The sequence below is a fragment of the Cataglyphis hispanica genome, chromosome 6 (assembly GCF_021464435.1).
Source record: "Cataglyphis hispanica isolate Lineage 1 chromosome 6, ULB_Chis1_1.0, whole genome shotgun sequence".
In the NCBI taxonomy this organism is placed as follows: Eukaryota; Metazoa; Arthropoda; class Insecta; order Hymenoptera; family Formicidae; genus Cataglyphis; species Cataglyphis hispanica.
The window spans coordinates 169,784-186,258 of record NC_065959.1 but is presented as its reverse complement, the minus strand read 5'-3'; the positions used below and the strand labels follow the sequence as shown (position 1 = coordinate 186,258).

At 34.4% G+C, this 16,475-nt stretch overlaps 2 protein-coding genes across 6 annotated transcripts in view; one reads left to right on the top strand and one right to left on the bottom strand.

Annotated features, from left to right (window-relative positions):
• The window catches only part of LOC126850405 (dopamine receptor 1), a 127,504-nt gene that overhangs the window by 67,505 nt on the left and 43,524 nt on the right, over positions 1–16,475 (bottom strand). The window contains exon 1 of one of the 5 annotated variants that reach the window (XM_050593369.1): positions 9,961–10,070. The exons of 2 other annotated variants lie outside the window; for them this stretch is intronic. In XM_050593369.1, the coding sequence (XP_050449326.1) occupies positions 9,961–10,017 (57 nt within the window). In that variant the 5' untranslated portion in view covers positions 10,018–10,070. Of the gene's footprint in view, positions 1–9,960; positions 10,071–16,475 lie in introns of those variants that run through there. 2 more of the 5 variants (XM_050593371.1, XM_050593374.1) reach the window with 2 other exon arrangements.
• Positions 1–16,475, top strand: part of LOC126850389 (dynactin subunit 1) — a 121,608-nt gene that overhangs the window by 87,559 nt on the left and 17,574 nt on the right. The gene's annotated exons all lie outside the window — the stretch shown is intronic.

Here is a 16,475-nt window from a genome sequence, read left to right as displayed (position 1 = left end):
AATTTTGCAATCAACTGTAACACATGACAGATTAATTGTCATTATATGTGCACTATAAAAAATTTTGTAGAAATTCAGATAGATTTTTGTCTGAATTTTCGGATCTGGATGTCTGAAAGAAATTTCGGATAATTTATTTTAATCATCAGAATCGTTTCTCTGAAAGTTCAGAAGAGTGTGTCTAAAAAAGCTGCAAACACCTTGTGTGTGTCTAAAATGTCAGTAAATTTTTTTTAGTAGTATACATATAATAAATTGCAATAAAATATTATACTTTGAAGCTACATTTAATAAAATATTTTAATGCACAATATTTATGACCATATGTATATAACATATTTCTTGCAATCCTTTATATGTATATTATATTTCTTTGTTAAAGTCTCTAATATTTCATTAAAGTTTGCTGTCAGAAAAGAGATCTCGGATAAGAAAAAGACATGGACAAAGTGAAAAAGTAAACGGTAAAGGTTGATTCGTTTGGTACACGGCGTGTCCAGATGTTGTTATTTGAGCGAAATGGCTGGTAGAGCGAAATACTCGCAACATGAGTTGCGGTAGTAAGATAATCCACATCGCATTTGTATCCTGTGGAGTTGACAAGCTTCTATGTCAACAATCGGACGTTGCACAAAGGATAACAAGCGGAAACGTTTCGCTAAATTGCGACTGACGTAGTTCAGGAAACCGTTGGTAGATCCGGGCTAATGATCGTCCAAACAAATCAAAATCTGAAACATTTAGACTAAATAGCAGAAAGAGAATCTCGATTACAGTATCGCGATAATATTATTATATCCGAATTTACAATAAATTCTGCAATCATCATGACGCCTATTAAACAGCAATCCTCTCCATAATCATATCAATTTTGGCGATATATAAATTTTGATTAAAGCACGCGATGTGTGATTGATGCTACATTTAATTAATAACGTCAAAGATATATATCAATAAAATAATCTCCTTTATACAAAATTAATTATAATTGATATGAAAATATGACGTCCAATATGTACAGCAACTATTAGTATCTATATGGCAGTTTTAAATGTAAAAATATTTCTTACATCGCACACACACAAAGACAATGTAAACGCTCAATGATATTCCTACCGCGTGACGAAATAAACTGACAAAGGTGTGTACGTGTATCATCAAGCGAGCGTAAGTTTAATGTGCATGTTGCGGGTACCTAAGTGCCTACATATTGAACAGCTCGTTGACCTGAGCATCGGTGTTATACAAAGGCTAACTAGGAACCTTTCATGGCACTTCGATTAGCACAGTTTGTAGTTAATGATGAAACCCGGGGTAGGAAGGTGACCACGAAACTTTAGATATAGCGCGCGAAGGACAGCATCCATATTCATTGTTTTACATTTATCAAATTTTTTGTCAAAGCAAAATTATTTTCCGCTGGACAATTTTATCATCCAAGGACATAAAACATAAGCAAATATATCTGCAAAAATATTGCCAAGAGCATAAAATAAAATAATATGATAAAATAAAATGAATAAAAATTATAGAAATAATGTTCGTGGTAAAAAACACATTATTAGTACAATTTTTATTACGTGAAACAAAGTCATAAGCAATTACAGTTCATTTAAATTTACAAGAATATTAGGAATATTAGGACGTAGTTGGGGCGTACTACACTTTCCTAGATAACTGCAACACAATCACTTCCTGCAGCAGATTCGGAAATCCTGGAGGGAGACATTGCGAGCTTATGAGGATTACCGGAGTGTCTGTTTAATATTACGCGGCACGATGATGGTTTTGCTATACAACATCTTACGCAAGCAATTACTACTAACTATAAAGTGTCTTCAAGATACCGCGCGTATTTCAATAAATGTTCTGTCATATACACGCACGCTGTCTCGCTGAAAGTCTTCGTCTCGCGAGTGAAACATCATTATCGCAAACTTACTTGCCTTAAATTTCACTATATTAATATCAACAAGAAATATCGTATTATATCTTCAAACACGCTCTCAACAGATGGTATATTAAATAAGAGTTTATTACAGCTATTATATATTTTTTTTCTACGAAAAATATTTTTTCATATTATAATAATATAGAACAAATTTTAATTTTAAATAATTGAATAAAATGTAAGCTAAGCTTCTTTCACCTTGTTCCGTGAAAATTTATTTCGTTTAAGTCGGTATATTCGTTTTATTAACTTCTGCGATTGATTTCTAATATTATCGAGAGCGTAGTTAATTATCTCCAATTGTTGAATTAGCACTCTCGAGATCCTCATTCGAGTATAAAGCCTGATTGGTAATTAGCAATTACCATGCAAATACAATACAAGTGGGGATGGTGAGGACGCGGATGTGCGACATGCATTTGCTTAGCGGATATTTATCATAAATACTCGTTGCATGTGCACGGACGTGCAAACGGACTTTTTACTCGGACACCATGCGCTGTCTGACACGACGAAGGCGTGGACAGCGATAAATTTCCTTGAAATGTAAATTTAACTTGGAACAAAAAATAAATTAAACTATATGATTAATTAAGAACTTAATTCTCTTATTAAGTAAAAGTATCGTTTTCATTCAACATTTTTTTTTTTTAATATTAAAATGACTATTATTATATCCTTCCATAAAATGACTATTATTATCACTTTTGATTTGGATATAGAAAGAAATTCATAAAGATTACATTACAAAATGAAGAGAGCCCGTCCACCTCCGTTAAACAGCATATTCTTCTCACAAACTTTCTTATGACATAAAATTAATTTGCCAGTGACTGAAATTGCCGATACTAAACTAATTTCGAAAGACTGAAAGTTTTAATTTCATTGGCATCTCTATCGAATTATAAAATTATTATTTAATACCAATGCAAAACGCACTCGATAAAAATATATTTTCATATATTTTATTTAATGCTTGAGGAAATTTCTGTTTTCTTTTATGTTACATACTCAATGTTTATTTTCTCTCTCTCTCTCTCTCTCTCTCTCTCTCTCTCTTTTCATTTTTCTACTTTAATTAAATTTTCTATTAATTATCTTTTCTATATCCATTTTTCTATTCTAATTAAAATCTTATAATAAAGCTAAAAAGTTTAGTAGAAATATTGGTCTGTTATAAATAGGGGGCCATTTCAATTTAAAAAATCAAGATTAAATGCAAATGAAATTTACCATTGGATCTAGGAGATTAAACTGACTATTTTAGATAGTGTCAGAGTAATCTAATACTCGATCGAATACTCAAACTTATTCGAAAACCGAGTCGAACCGTATTTTGCGAGTACCCACGCACATCCCTTAAATTAATTCTCTGTAACATGCAACAGGCGCGGTCGAGTGCAAAGCGGAAGTAGGTTTGCGTGCAATCGCTATGCGAAATGGATGTGCCATCAAATGGAACATTACATTCGAGCATTCAGGTCCATTGACGGCGTATTCTGTGGGAATTTCTCCGGAATTCGCAACGTCAACGCGCGAAGCCGCATTAATTGTTTCAACAACAATATCATCGAGAGAATTTTGCAAAGTAAATGGTCCGAGTTGACTTCTATCGATTATTCGTCGTGAGGCGAACGATTATATAAATAGGACAATGCGTTTAGGCCGACGAATAGTTTGCACGTGCATAGGAAGAAATTCGTAAATTGCTCATTATTGAAAAATATGTTTATATTTAAGAGGAAAAAATTGTTTAGCGCAGTAGATTATTCTAAAGCCATCTTTGGTATATAACGTGCGCTAAGTGAAAGGTCTGTCTTATAGAATATGTAAATTAAAATTGCAAAAATATGATTATGTCTTTATCGATTCCAACTCCGTACAATTTTATTCATATATAAAATCGGTGATCAATTTTATTTACGACGAGAATGATAAAGGAATTTTCAGAAGAAAATTGCAGATCCATTTGTTATTTTCGCCGAGATATCGCGCGTGCCTCGCGAATCTCCGTGCTACGCATTAACATTTCTTGACGGAGAGAAACGCGAAAGGTCGGGAAAGGGCTGATAAGGGCGTATCGCCCTGTGAAGGAGGGTTCCATGGATCCTTAAGCGCTCTCGAAGATCGAAGTATACCCTATTTCAAGTACATCCATTATAGCTCCCATCGAAACTTGCGTGTTGTACGAAATTTAAGGGGACGTACAAACTTGCCTGCTGGAGTCGACAGAGCACTTTGTTACAGGCATTTATATCGGATGTGGCTCCATCATTTTGAAGAGACGATATAACGTATGGAAAGTGATAGTGTGCGCCGTCACACGGAATGGAAAAAGCCTCGCGGAAAAAGCTGCTCTTCCGATCTAAATTGGGGCTCGAAACAGCCCCAATGTTGAGGGAAAAGAAACAACGAGTCACAGGGAACATTCTACCTCCTTGTCAAAATCTCTCGAAGAATCAGGCACGAGCGATCGGTCGGAATTCCTTGAGAGATGGAAGACTTCCGCACGCGCGTGCTCGAAGATCACGATCGCTAATTACATTGTTACATGTTAGCGGCGTTTAAACAAAGCTAACCGACGAGATACAAGATACTCTGCGCAATCGAGATGCAGTGCGCCGATAGTTCGCAAAACATACAGACCATATATTCTAGTCTAGAAATTTTAAAAATTTTTATTTTACAGAAAAAACCTTTATTTTATAAATATTTATAAATTAATTATTAATTTCAAAAGACTATAAAAAGCGCCTTACGCAATGTAAATCTATGAATCTCGAAACGTATTAAATTTATTGATCTTTGACGTAGCTGAGTTCCAGTTCCTCCTTAATGGAATTTTCATAATTTATTTTTTAAAGCAACGTTATAAAGATTAGATAAGAATCGCGAGACGGGAATATAAAAATATAATATTTATTTTTTGATCTTTCGCACTACACTAGCAAGTTTATGTGCTGCAGTCTCAGTAATGCAACTGCATTAGCACGCCGTGTGATATTGAGAACGCATTTTCTCGATGGGATCAAACATTTGGATTTTGCACAATACCTTAAAAGCATTGTCGGAAAAAACTTAAGTGAAGGTGAAACCGTCGCACAAGTAAAGTTTCCCCGCGATCTGAATCCGATTTATCCCATGTATCCGATTGGACCGGATACACAGGAGCACCCGGAAAAAAGTTATAAAACTTGAAGAAAAATTTTATTTCGTCAAAATGAGAGTATTTCAAGAGGGTCGTGAGGCGGTTCAGGGTCTCCTATTCTCCCTAAGGATGGATATCTTTAGTTAGTTTATTCGAATTCAAAATTATATAACGCTTTTTTATAATTGCTCTATCTTTAGACTCTCACCTTCGAAGATATATTGCTTTTTGAATAACGCTATAGTAAATTTTTGTTCACGATAAAATGTTTGAGAAGAAATTAGAAATGTAAAGAAATATCAAAAATAGTATAATTTCGGTTTCGGAGATTAATTTTCCGCCATGAATACGGACAGCTGTATAATAGATGTCGCCTTTCCATTCTCATAAATAAACATACGATCACATTTCCATATATTCATAGAATTTAAATCTAAGCTGTAACATAATTACGTATATTGAAATATACACAGAACGAAATAATTATGTCACGAAATTTGATCATTTTTAATTCCCGATTAGAAATATGTTCCGGATATATATCTCGCGATTAAGAATCGATAATGCGAAAGCTTTCGCAGTAAAATAAGAGTTTGAAAGGCGTAGCTGTCACTCTCGCGGGAATAAACGTTTATCGCATCTATTTTCGACTGGAAATAATCAATGATCTAAAAGCAGAAAACTCGTCGAGAACTTGCCGTGTTTTATCGAGACAGAAAAATTTGTTCGATTAAAATCCGGCTGAGACAATTTCCGGCATACCGATACAAGTCACGAAGTTCGGACGGATTCCATTCTGTCAAGTGGAAAACAACATGAAAGTCCAGTCGCGACGCGTTTCCAAAATTTCGTGAAAAATTCGAAACTTGGTCGATCGCGAACAAATTGCGGAAAGATTAAACTTTGCTTTCGCTTTCATATCGCGATGCTTATCGTGCCCCGCGGTCTCGATGATGAGATCAAATAGTCGCGAATGCGCGGCACTTGAGCAACTATTGCGATATATAAAACTATTTTCGATTACGTCTTGGAAAGAATTTCCTTCCTCGTCTCGTTGATTAGAACCGCTGATGATAACTCGCGTTACATAGGTAAGGCAGCCGCGCAGTTGGAAAAGTTTTATAACGCGTTTTAATCTCACAGAAGAAGATCACATTTGTCCGCCATAACATAACTATTGTACAATGAGTAAAATGATCACGTGTAGTTGCTTTTTTAATTAATATTATGCCCTCTTATACTTTTTAATATGTTCATATTTTTATTTAATTTTCGGCAATATTAAAGATATAAATCATGAGCAAGAAAAAAGTCTATTCCACCAGTTCTCATTATTTCAAATTCAATTCCTATCTTTTTCTCATTCTCATTTTCTCTTCATATATGACAGCTAAAAGATTATCTTCGTAAATAACTATTATAATTTTCGACTTTTCCGTGCATTTACAAATTTCTATAATTTTTTTTTTCATCTTTCTCATTCGTTACAATGTCCATTTAACAGTGGAAAGTTTTATTTTCAGATGTTTGTATTTTCCGACGATATATAAGATATACGCATTGCTAGTACGTGACGTTACAATGTTTTGCGGTTCGCCAAGTATAAACAGAAATGTTTCGCTTCCAGTGCTACATGGATGTTTTAATAAGCGTTTTGTTACTAGAAATACGAAGAGAAAATATTAATTGGTTCAGCATTGTGAATATCAAAGAGTTCAGCTAATATAAACACTCCTCAACATTTTCACAACCATCTCTTACGTAATATAACGATAACATTTAATACAAACATTTTCAATAATTTCTACTCATTATGCAACTCGAGCACAGTTATTGTTATATCGCATAACGTCCATCGCAATTCGTATCTCTTAGTATCACAGTTTCTCGTGTATCACGCAGATAATCTTCCTATTCGAAATGAGCTTCGTACTTCTTTGCACGCGAGACATTAAATGCACGCAAGATATACTACTACTGGTGGCGCGTTTCGAAAGAAAATGCCGCGAGGTAGAAAGCGTTTTAAAGATATTTTTATAAATGCTTCTAATGGACTGACGTTACGGTTTACTCTCTACTAAACTAATAGCCCTTCTAGAAATTAAAAATGAAGTTTGTTTTTTTCCAGAAGTTGCCCAGTCATTGTAAATCACTGATGTGGCGCATAAACTATATGACGGATTATGATGTAAATTAATAATAAGAAAATAATTAATAAAAAAAAATTGAAAAATTGCAATAAAAAATAAAAAATTGTTTGTGATCGCTTTCAATTATAGAACTCTAACACATTTAATTTTCCTTTCTCGGATCCTCGAGAGTACGGTTCAATTGGTACGTGCAACGATTTTCAATCTGCCTTTGGCAGATCGAAAATCCTCTTCCGTAAAGTTTGGTCTTTCAACGAATTAATCGCGTCAATTCCGCCGATCTCCCTCGAATGCTTCTGGACGAGTTGTTTTAAACTCGTCCTCTTAAATTTTGCCCCCTCCCAGTAAAAAGTAAATTATGCGAATCCTTCTGCGACTTCGCGAAAACTCGACGATCAGCATATTCCATGATGAAGTGCACAACATCTCTCTCTCTCTCTCTCTCTCTCTTTTAGCCGCTTTTCCGCAAAATTGAATTTTCATCGTTTACATAAGCACACGATTTTTGCGCTCATTCTCTCTCTAATAGAAAGAAAATGACCATAGACATTTGGCTCTAGTTATATAATTATGATTTACAATATCGTACATCTAATGTACAATCTTAGTATAATCCCAGAGACTTTTCCGGTACAGAATAAGTTTTTCAATTAGGTCAACTCCGTAATTTTAATTTTATGTAGAAACATATTATAGAAGGTAACAACAGTTGTACGCATGAAATGTAACATATGATGTGCCATATTAGAATTTTCTATTTTGATATCGGATTATGTCCGTGAAAGCTTATATGGACGTGTTAAAAGTACAGCACAGCCAGCTATAATATACTTTAAGAGAGAAACCAGTATAAAAAAAATGATATTTCACATTTAAGATTTTCTTATACAAGAGATTTCTTCTATATATTTTAATTTTTTAAATTTTTTAAAAAACTTTTTACATAAATTGCTGAAAAGATATTACGCGAGGAAGAGAAGAAAAAATTTTTTTTTTTTTTTAAATACACTATTTCCCTAAAAATATGAATCAATTAATTTATACAATATTTGATGCAATAAAATATAAAGTGTTGTTGCTAAAGATTCGTAAATATTATACTCGCTTATGAAATAATTACGCGTTTGTTAAAAAAAAAAAAAATGATTTCTTTTATATTCTTCTCGTATGCATAAATGTCCCAATGTCTTAATATAAAAGCAGATATTTCAATATTCATACAACAATGTACATGCAAAAATAGATGACAATGTGCAAATGTAATAATGCAAATGAAGAGTGCATAACGAGAGTGCGGGAATTTAACTTCCTTAACACATAAATTTCATCTTCCGCCTTTGTAGAGTCGTTTCCGTCGGCCAATCACTGATAACCAATTCGTCGATGGACGCGAGAAGGAAATTAGCATTATCGTGACGATAATGACCGAAATGTAGTACGAGAACCTGTTGCGGCAATAGAAAAGCCGCTTCTGTAGAAAGTTTGATTCGCAAAATTGGTTGATAAAGTTTTGTGTATTGTCGTGTGTTTCGGAAACTTTTGCAGACTCGAATCCACTTGCGCAAAAATATTTGAGCTATTGTCCGAAAACTGACAAAGTTTAGTTAGACAAGACTTGGATATTTTGATTTATTCTTCGCGAATAAAATATTCGATTGACGTTACCATTCGCGATACTTTTAACCGTAGACCATTTCATCGATGATGAATCGATTTGCTTTCCATTTATTTAGCATAAAATTTCACGCAGATAAAGACAAAATTCTTCAATGTTTCCCGAGACTACTTAACGAACTGATAATAATAAAATTAAGCTCCGATATTATCTCGGCTGTGATTCTCATTACGATTAACTCTTGCTCGTCTCTTGCTCGTAAATCAAAATTTCCATCGTCGAGGTTTTATCTTTCGGGTTATTTTTATCCGTGGACTATTTCGCCGGCGAATAGAATCGATTTTGTCGACACGCCTGGCATCGAATTTCACGATATAAGAAATACCAGCAATTTGCGGTTGCAAATTTCACAAGATTATCACAAAATTCGAAAGAATATGTAAGAATGTGCGAATTCCCCCGGAATTATCCCCGTGCGTATACGTGAAATTACAAACAACTAGTATTTACACAATAAAAGGCGAATCTTTTCTTCGACGGCACAATTTAATTTCATCACTTGTTTTCGGTTTGGCAAAGAGAGATCTCGTCTCTCTTCACTCACTTTTCCGACTTTAGAAATAATCCGAGGTTGATCCTGCCTTCGCGTTCACGGCATTCGAGCCAAATCACACGAAATTTCATTTTTACCGGCGCCGCTCACATCACTGCCGCGATATTCTCGCGTAATCTCGTATATTCCCACTCGGCGAAGCATTTTTCAACTCTCGATTTCCCCTCTAAAAATGCACGTCCTTCACATAAATTACTATCTACGCATAACGACACATAAGGGGCGCGCAGTATCGTAGAGAGAAGGAGCAAGAAGTAAAAGAGACGGGGAGGGAGGGTAGAGATAGGGGAAGATGAAAACGAGGATAGGGGGGGAGGGGGAGGGGGAAGGGCGGAAGTTTGGGGACTTTGAAAATCGGGAGATTAAGGATAACATATTTTACTCATGCTTTCTCGTGCTGACGAAATGAAGAACCAACGCAAAAAGATCGTTCGACACACTCATCATGCACATGGTGGGACTATCATTTGAGTGTATATTCACGATTCTCGGCGGTCGTCCTGTTAACGACGGGGTGGTAGTGGTAGTATCTGGGTACATCGTCGCTCACCTGGGGTAGAATCATGACGTGCGGCAGCTGGCGCGCCTCGCCGCGCACTGACTCTCCGCACGCCCCGAGGCCCGAGACCGAGAGCGGGAGCGAGTAAGCGGCGCGGCGCGTTCTCCGCGACGCGCACTCCCGAATCCGCTCCCCAACTACCACCCCCAGCATCCAGCACTCTTGTGCAACTTACGTGCTCTCCTGTAAGTAACTCATTCTCGTTTTTTTCTCTTTCTCCTTACGTTAAGGGAGAAAAAAGAAGTCTCGGGAGTGAAGCGGCTACGAGATGCCGATGGGCAAGACGGTTGTTGCGCGCAGGGAGGCAACCGTAATTGCTGTTATTGTGATTCGAGTAATTATGAGTGGTGCGCTACGAATGGGAGTCCATATCTTCTACAACAAAACTAGAAGGTGGAGGTATGCGAGTCTTTTAAATTTACCGGCAACAGGTCTTGATTTTTTAAATTAATTTTGTACTTAATTAATGTTTTAAAGATTATAAAATTCTTTGCACATTTTCCATTTATATATATAATTGAAAATCTACGACAGAATTTTATTATATAGCAGAAATTGCATACCTATGCAAGTACTTAACGAAATGATCTAAAATGCGAATATAGCTCTTAAACAGAAGGATGAGCTATGTCATTCCTATCGTGTTACATAAAAAACATAAAAAATCGTCCTCGTAATAAAAAAAAAAAGTAGCGGCACGAAACGATAAAACGCATAATTTTGAATTCATTACACAGTTCTGCGTTTTATGTGGCCGATCCATTATCTTTTACAAACGATTGTGACATAAAAAATGAAACGCGACTAAAAAGGAGAAACGTTTGATAGACACAGCGCTTCAAGATTTTTGATACTTTATTTACATTATTTATTTATACATATTTATCTATACACATTTATATACACACACACACACACACACACACACACACACACACACACACACACACATTGTACCTATATTTTTAAACGCGATAGACTTACATATACGTGAGAAATGTGATTACAACAAAATCGAGTTATAAAAATTCAAATCAATGCTAGAATTAAAAAAGTTTGCGATAATATATTCAAATTACGCGGAACTAATAATCTCATTAAAGTGCTATCGCAAAATGCGCGTTTCGGAAAGCGCGGCATAAATTAATGTATAAATACAACTTATAAATCGCCGGTACGACACATCAGTCCAGATATAAAATGAGGATTATCTCGACTGTCGTTCACGCGCTCATAGATGTATATAATTTTCACTTTGCGCGAAAAGAATTGATACATCTATCATAATTATCATAGGCAAAATCAGCTCTCGTAATGAAAGGAATGCAAGCAATTTGTCTTTATCCTAAAAACGAGACTATAACTCGATCGAAAAACGTCGAATCCCCGATCCCTCGAACAAGGATACTCGTTGTGACCCGAACCTTTTTTTCGAAGGTTTAATCGAAAAATGGATCGTACTTCATTCGCCCGCCAGGAGAAAAGATTCAGCTCTATGTCAAGCCACACGCTATGAATAGATATTGGGAGCATATTTCCCAGCACAGAAGCACCGACGATCGCGAGGCATCGATCCAGAATCGGCAAAGGTACATAAACCCACTCACTTATTCATAAATTTGCATTTCTTGACGTTGAAAATTTTTTGCTTTATTTCGATGCTTTTGTTGGTTATTGAACAAGATATATAAGAATCTGCAAAATTGCCGTGTCACGTTTGAGAGTGAAAAACATTTCTCTCTTCCTCTAAAGATAAAAAAAATTAAAGGCAGAATTATGAATGTCAATGTAATATAGACTAAAACGCAAACGTTCGTCGCGACAAATATGGGGCAAAGCTTAATCCTTAACAAATATTAATTCAACACAAATGTGGGAACCCTCTTTCGTTGCTGTTGACATGACAAATAATCAATTAATTAAATCATAAGAAGGCAGCTAATTAAGCGTCGACTAATGAGACTATAGCGGCGGACCAACAACGTGTCGCGACTTCTGAGATGAACGGCAAGTTTCGCGATAAATCAAGATTAATCAAGATTGAGGGGAATCGAGGTGTGGTGGCTATCGACATCGCCATTTCCAGAAACTCCGAGTATAGTGTCGTGTATGTAAGTGGCAACCCTCGTCTCGACCCGAGATATTTTCTTCGATATCTCTCTACGCTGAAGAGAATTAACGCTCTAGAGGCGAATGTCGATAACAAATGCGCGGGATCAAGAATGAAATTCGCCCACTCGACGATCCGCGACGTTCGTTCGACATTTTCTCTAAAATTCACAGCTATAGTTTCCTCGTTATTCAAAATCCATTCTACACATGGAGATTTATGTATTCTTCTTCTGTTATCCCCTCTGCCTTTCATTCGTCTCGTTAAATTTTATTATGTGTCAAATCAAGCTTGCTCAGGATTGAGTAATCAGAAAAAATCGAATCGATAAATATTCTCCAAACTTGATAATCTAAATAAAATATGCAATTTGTATTTATTAATGCTTAGCTATACATATGTAATTGTAATCTAAATATTAAGAAAGGAGTTAATCGCTGTGTGCTACTGGACAAATATCTATTCCCTCTCGACAACATAAACGATTGGCATTAGCCAATGATCGAATGTAGTTCTTCTTACGACAAGTCCTTTCGAGATAAGTATTTTTAGGACCATTATATTGGGAACAAAACGTTAAAAGTTATGTTGTTGAACAAACGATTCTTGTTCGACGTGATTTCGTGATGATTTGGTGAACACAATAAGTATCGTTCCCCGCGGCAGTCGATAAAGAGTACCGAGCCAGAACGTGTAACGGGAAAGATCAGACGACAAGAAGGAAATTCGCCTACCGACTTTCAACGAGCTTTTCCAATCTTCCGGGTACCTAACACGAGTGTTTTTCCGTATTACAATTTTCACGCTCCAAATCGTTTCGCTTGTGTGTGTATCTTTTGTCCCGTCAATGAAATTTCTCGCATTTCTTTGAATCTCGCCAAGTGTACGCGACATTTCGCATTTTAGCCGGGCAAAACACGGTTCTCGAGAAAAACCGAGACAAACGACAACTCAAAAATACTTTAGATCAAATAGTTATTATCGATTTTAAATGTAAAAATTAAAAAAAAATATATATAGAAATAAAATGCGATGTATACATGATATTTATTGTTAGACAAAAATATGATTAATTTATCATTATTTTTTATTCCGTATAAGCTCAAAAATATTATAGTTCTTACTTATAAATTATTCTGAAATAAAGTCGTTATTTTTCATCAAAAAAAAAAGAGAAAAAAATACGAAAAATCGATTAATTGATTTGGCCAAATAATATTTCGTAATTTCATAAATTAATATTATCTGTGTGCACATATATTGCATTTTTATAATTTTCAAATTTCGAATAATAAACTCTTATCATTCACCAATCGTGATCATTTATAATCCGAAAACTATCATTTTTTTTTTTATATCAGAGAGAATACTCGCTTTGTTAATTAATTAATGTCGATACTAATAGATACTCCCTATATATTAGTATTATTTAGCAATAATGTGGCGAAAATGTTCAAGCGTCTATCTCTTCGAAAAAGAAAATGATCAGCTGAACCTGTTGCGCGTTTATAATCTCTATTAACGCGGTAGTTTATTGCACGATAAACTAAAAACAAGTCGCAGTTTAATTAAGACTATAAAGAAGAATTTTAATTGCATTTTAATTTTTAACGAGATGTGCACTAATAAAACATTGACCAACGATATATAAAAATAAAGAAATAAGCAAAATTTCACTATGATATTAATACATTCGTGTACTAGATTGTACGCATCATTTCTTTGATAAAATTTGTTTCGCGGAATAATGTTTATTAATTATTCGAGTCATAAATTTTAAGAGAAACGCTATCATAAAATTTATAAAGATATATTGCTGCATTCTAGAAATGCTACATAAACTCAATGATTAGAGAAATATTGTGCTTGTTTCGCATTTATATACTTATACGTTTACGCGCAAATATATTATATGCATTTTTAGATTTTATTTTTAAATTTAACAAGCCAACCCGTTCTATTATCGCATAAAAAATACTCACGCTGGCAGGAATATTAACGAAGTTAATACTACGACTTTTAATCTTGAAAATCACACTTCGTAAACTCGCCGCAGTATATTGCGAGATTAATTTTACGCCATCTGGATTCGTTTCGACTTATGCAGAGGTTGTCGTATAAAAAGTACACAAAAGTACCAACAACACGCTGTGGCTTGATTTTCGATTCGTGACTCGTATATCATTTTCGCTTAACAATACCGCAATATATTTTCTCGGCTTGTATTACAACGTTGATTTAAAGCAGCACACTAAGCCGGATAATAAGTAACTTTCTGTGAATACTTCTAATATTTTTAAAATACTAATGTATGAAAGATACGTAACTAGAAAAGTCATTTAAATCTGAAAAATAAAATTGTCCGATCACTATTTACAACACGTTTTTAACATTTTTAACAAAATATTATTAAGATTATTAAGATTATAAAGAGTTGAACATTCTAGATTTAAATAATTTTCGATTCTACATAAAACATGCATGATTCTACATAAGACATATATACACGAAGTAAACTCCTTTCCAACATTTCCTTTCAGTGCAGTAAGCGAATATACAGATTTTATCACAAATAGAGAAATTGTATTGGAAAGCATGTGCTCGCGCGCGAGTCTGACCAAACGCGGGATTTTTTCACTTACAGCAGATATATCGTTACACATCCCTGTGTATAGATCAAAAAATTTAACAAGACAAACCATATATATCATATTGTTGTCGGCAGCAGTATATTTTTTATTGACATTTCAGAATAATAAACAATCCGGATAATAAATAAATGGGTTATTGTCGGTTTAATTGAAATTTTTCATCATTAACTCAGATTTACATCATTTATTCACTTATAATTCATTGTAGAAATTCTCTATCAAGAATTATGTTCGTTTAAAAAATATAATTTGAAACAAAAACCTGACAAAAATGCGCTTTATAACATCTACATCGTACATTTGTGCAGAATATTTGATTACACTCTGTCGGATCTTCTTTCGTGAAATGCACGTCAGCACATGCTACAGAGATATCCGAGTCTTACAGAAATAACACCGTTGTTCTTTGCGAGTTTCTAGTTTACAAACGAGCTCTTTATTGTCTGAGGAAATAAAGACGACGGATAAAAAGCACCCGTTGCACTTCCTTGTAAAAGTTCGAAAAGCTACAAAGAAAATGCGTCGAGACTTGAAAAGCAGTGATGTAAAAACCGTGAAGAAATGTCATCTTAAAGAGATCATTGATATATCATCAAGAAATGCTTCCGGCTTCATCCTCTTTGTACGCGCGACGAAATAATTCGGCTGTTTTTCTGAGAAAACTACTTCAGGACAAAGTTAATTCTGTAATACAATTGTGGTATATTCTTCATCGATCAGAAATTATAATCAACTTCTCGCTATAATTTGATGAACAAGTCATTCTATGTAATTTTTATATTTTTATTTCCATTGTTAAGCGGATATATTAAATCGCTAGACTTTAACTTCTTAATTTAAAAATTTGACAAAATATTTAAATTTGTTTTTTTTAAATATATATATAATTATAACAAAATTTATAAATATATTTAAAAAATACTCGACAATCAGAATTTTCCATTCAAGTTGTAGTAAATATACTGATTCAAAGCTGATAAACAAACGAAAAAGTATCAAAAATATCAAAGCTCATTTATATTTTAATTATAGCATCTTATTTGTAAACACTTGTCGCAAATAATACAAAAGGATTTTTGCAAATTACTCACCAAAATTGCCACGTCGCTAAACGATTTCACCAAACGGTTTCTGTGAAAGAAATAGAGATTGATGAGGATTATCCGCCGTGAATAATGGCGAAGATATAGGGAAGCCGGGAAATGTGCGAAATTCCATAGATGAGAGAACGATAATGAAATGATCTCGTTATTTCCCAGGTTAGCTTGTTTCGTTCCTGCCAGCGCACGAAAAGCCGCCTCTTCCTCTTCGCTTAAATCTTCGATTGTTGACGCAAGATTAATAGATTGCCAGTTGTCGCTCAGTATCCGCTCGCATTGTCCGCCATTATCGTTGATCAACGACATTATTTAGTTTTTGCCCACGATAAAATCTAGCAATTGTTTTTTTCCGAAATATTTTTTCAAAAATATTTCCTTCTAAGGAAAAATTGTACTAGTGAAATGAACAGATTATTCAGAATGTTTTATACATATCAGAAAGGTTGTAGAAATTATTATAAAATAAATAATAATTTTCCGATATTTTACAATATATACTGTATTTACTTTATGTTGTATTTATTTATTTAAATAATATAATTGCAACGGAAAATATTTACTTGCAAATAAAATAACAA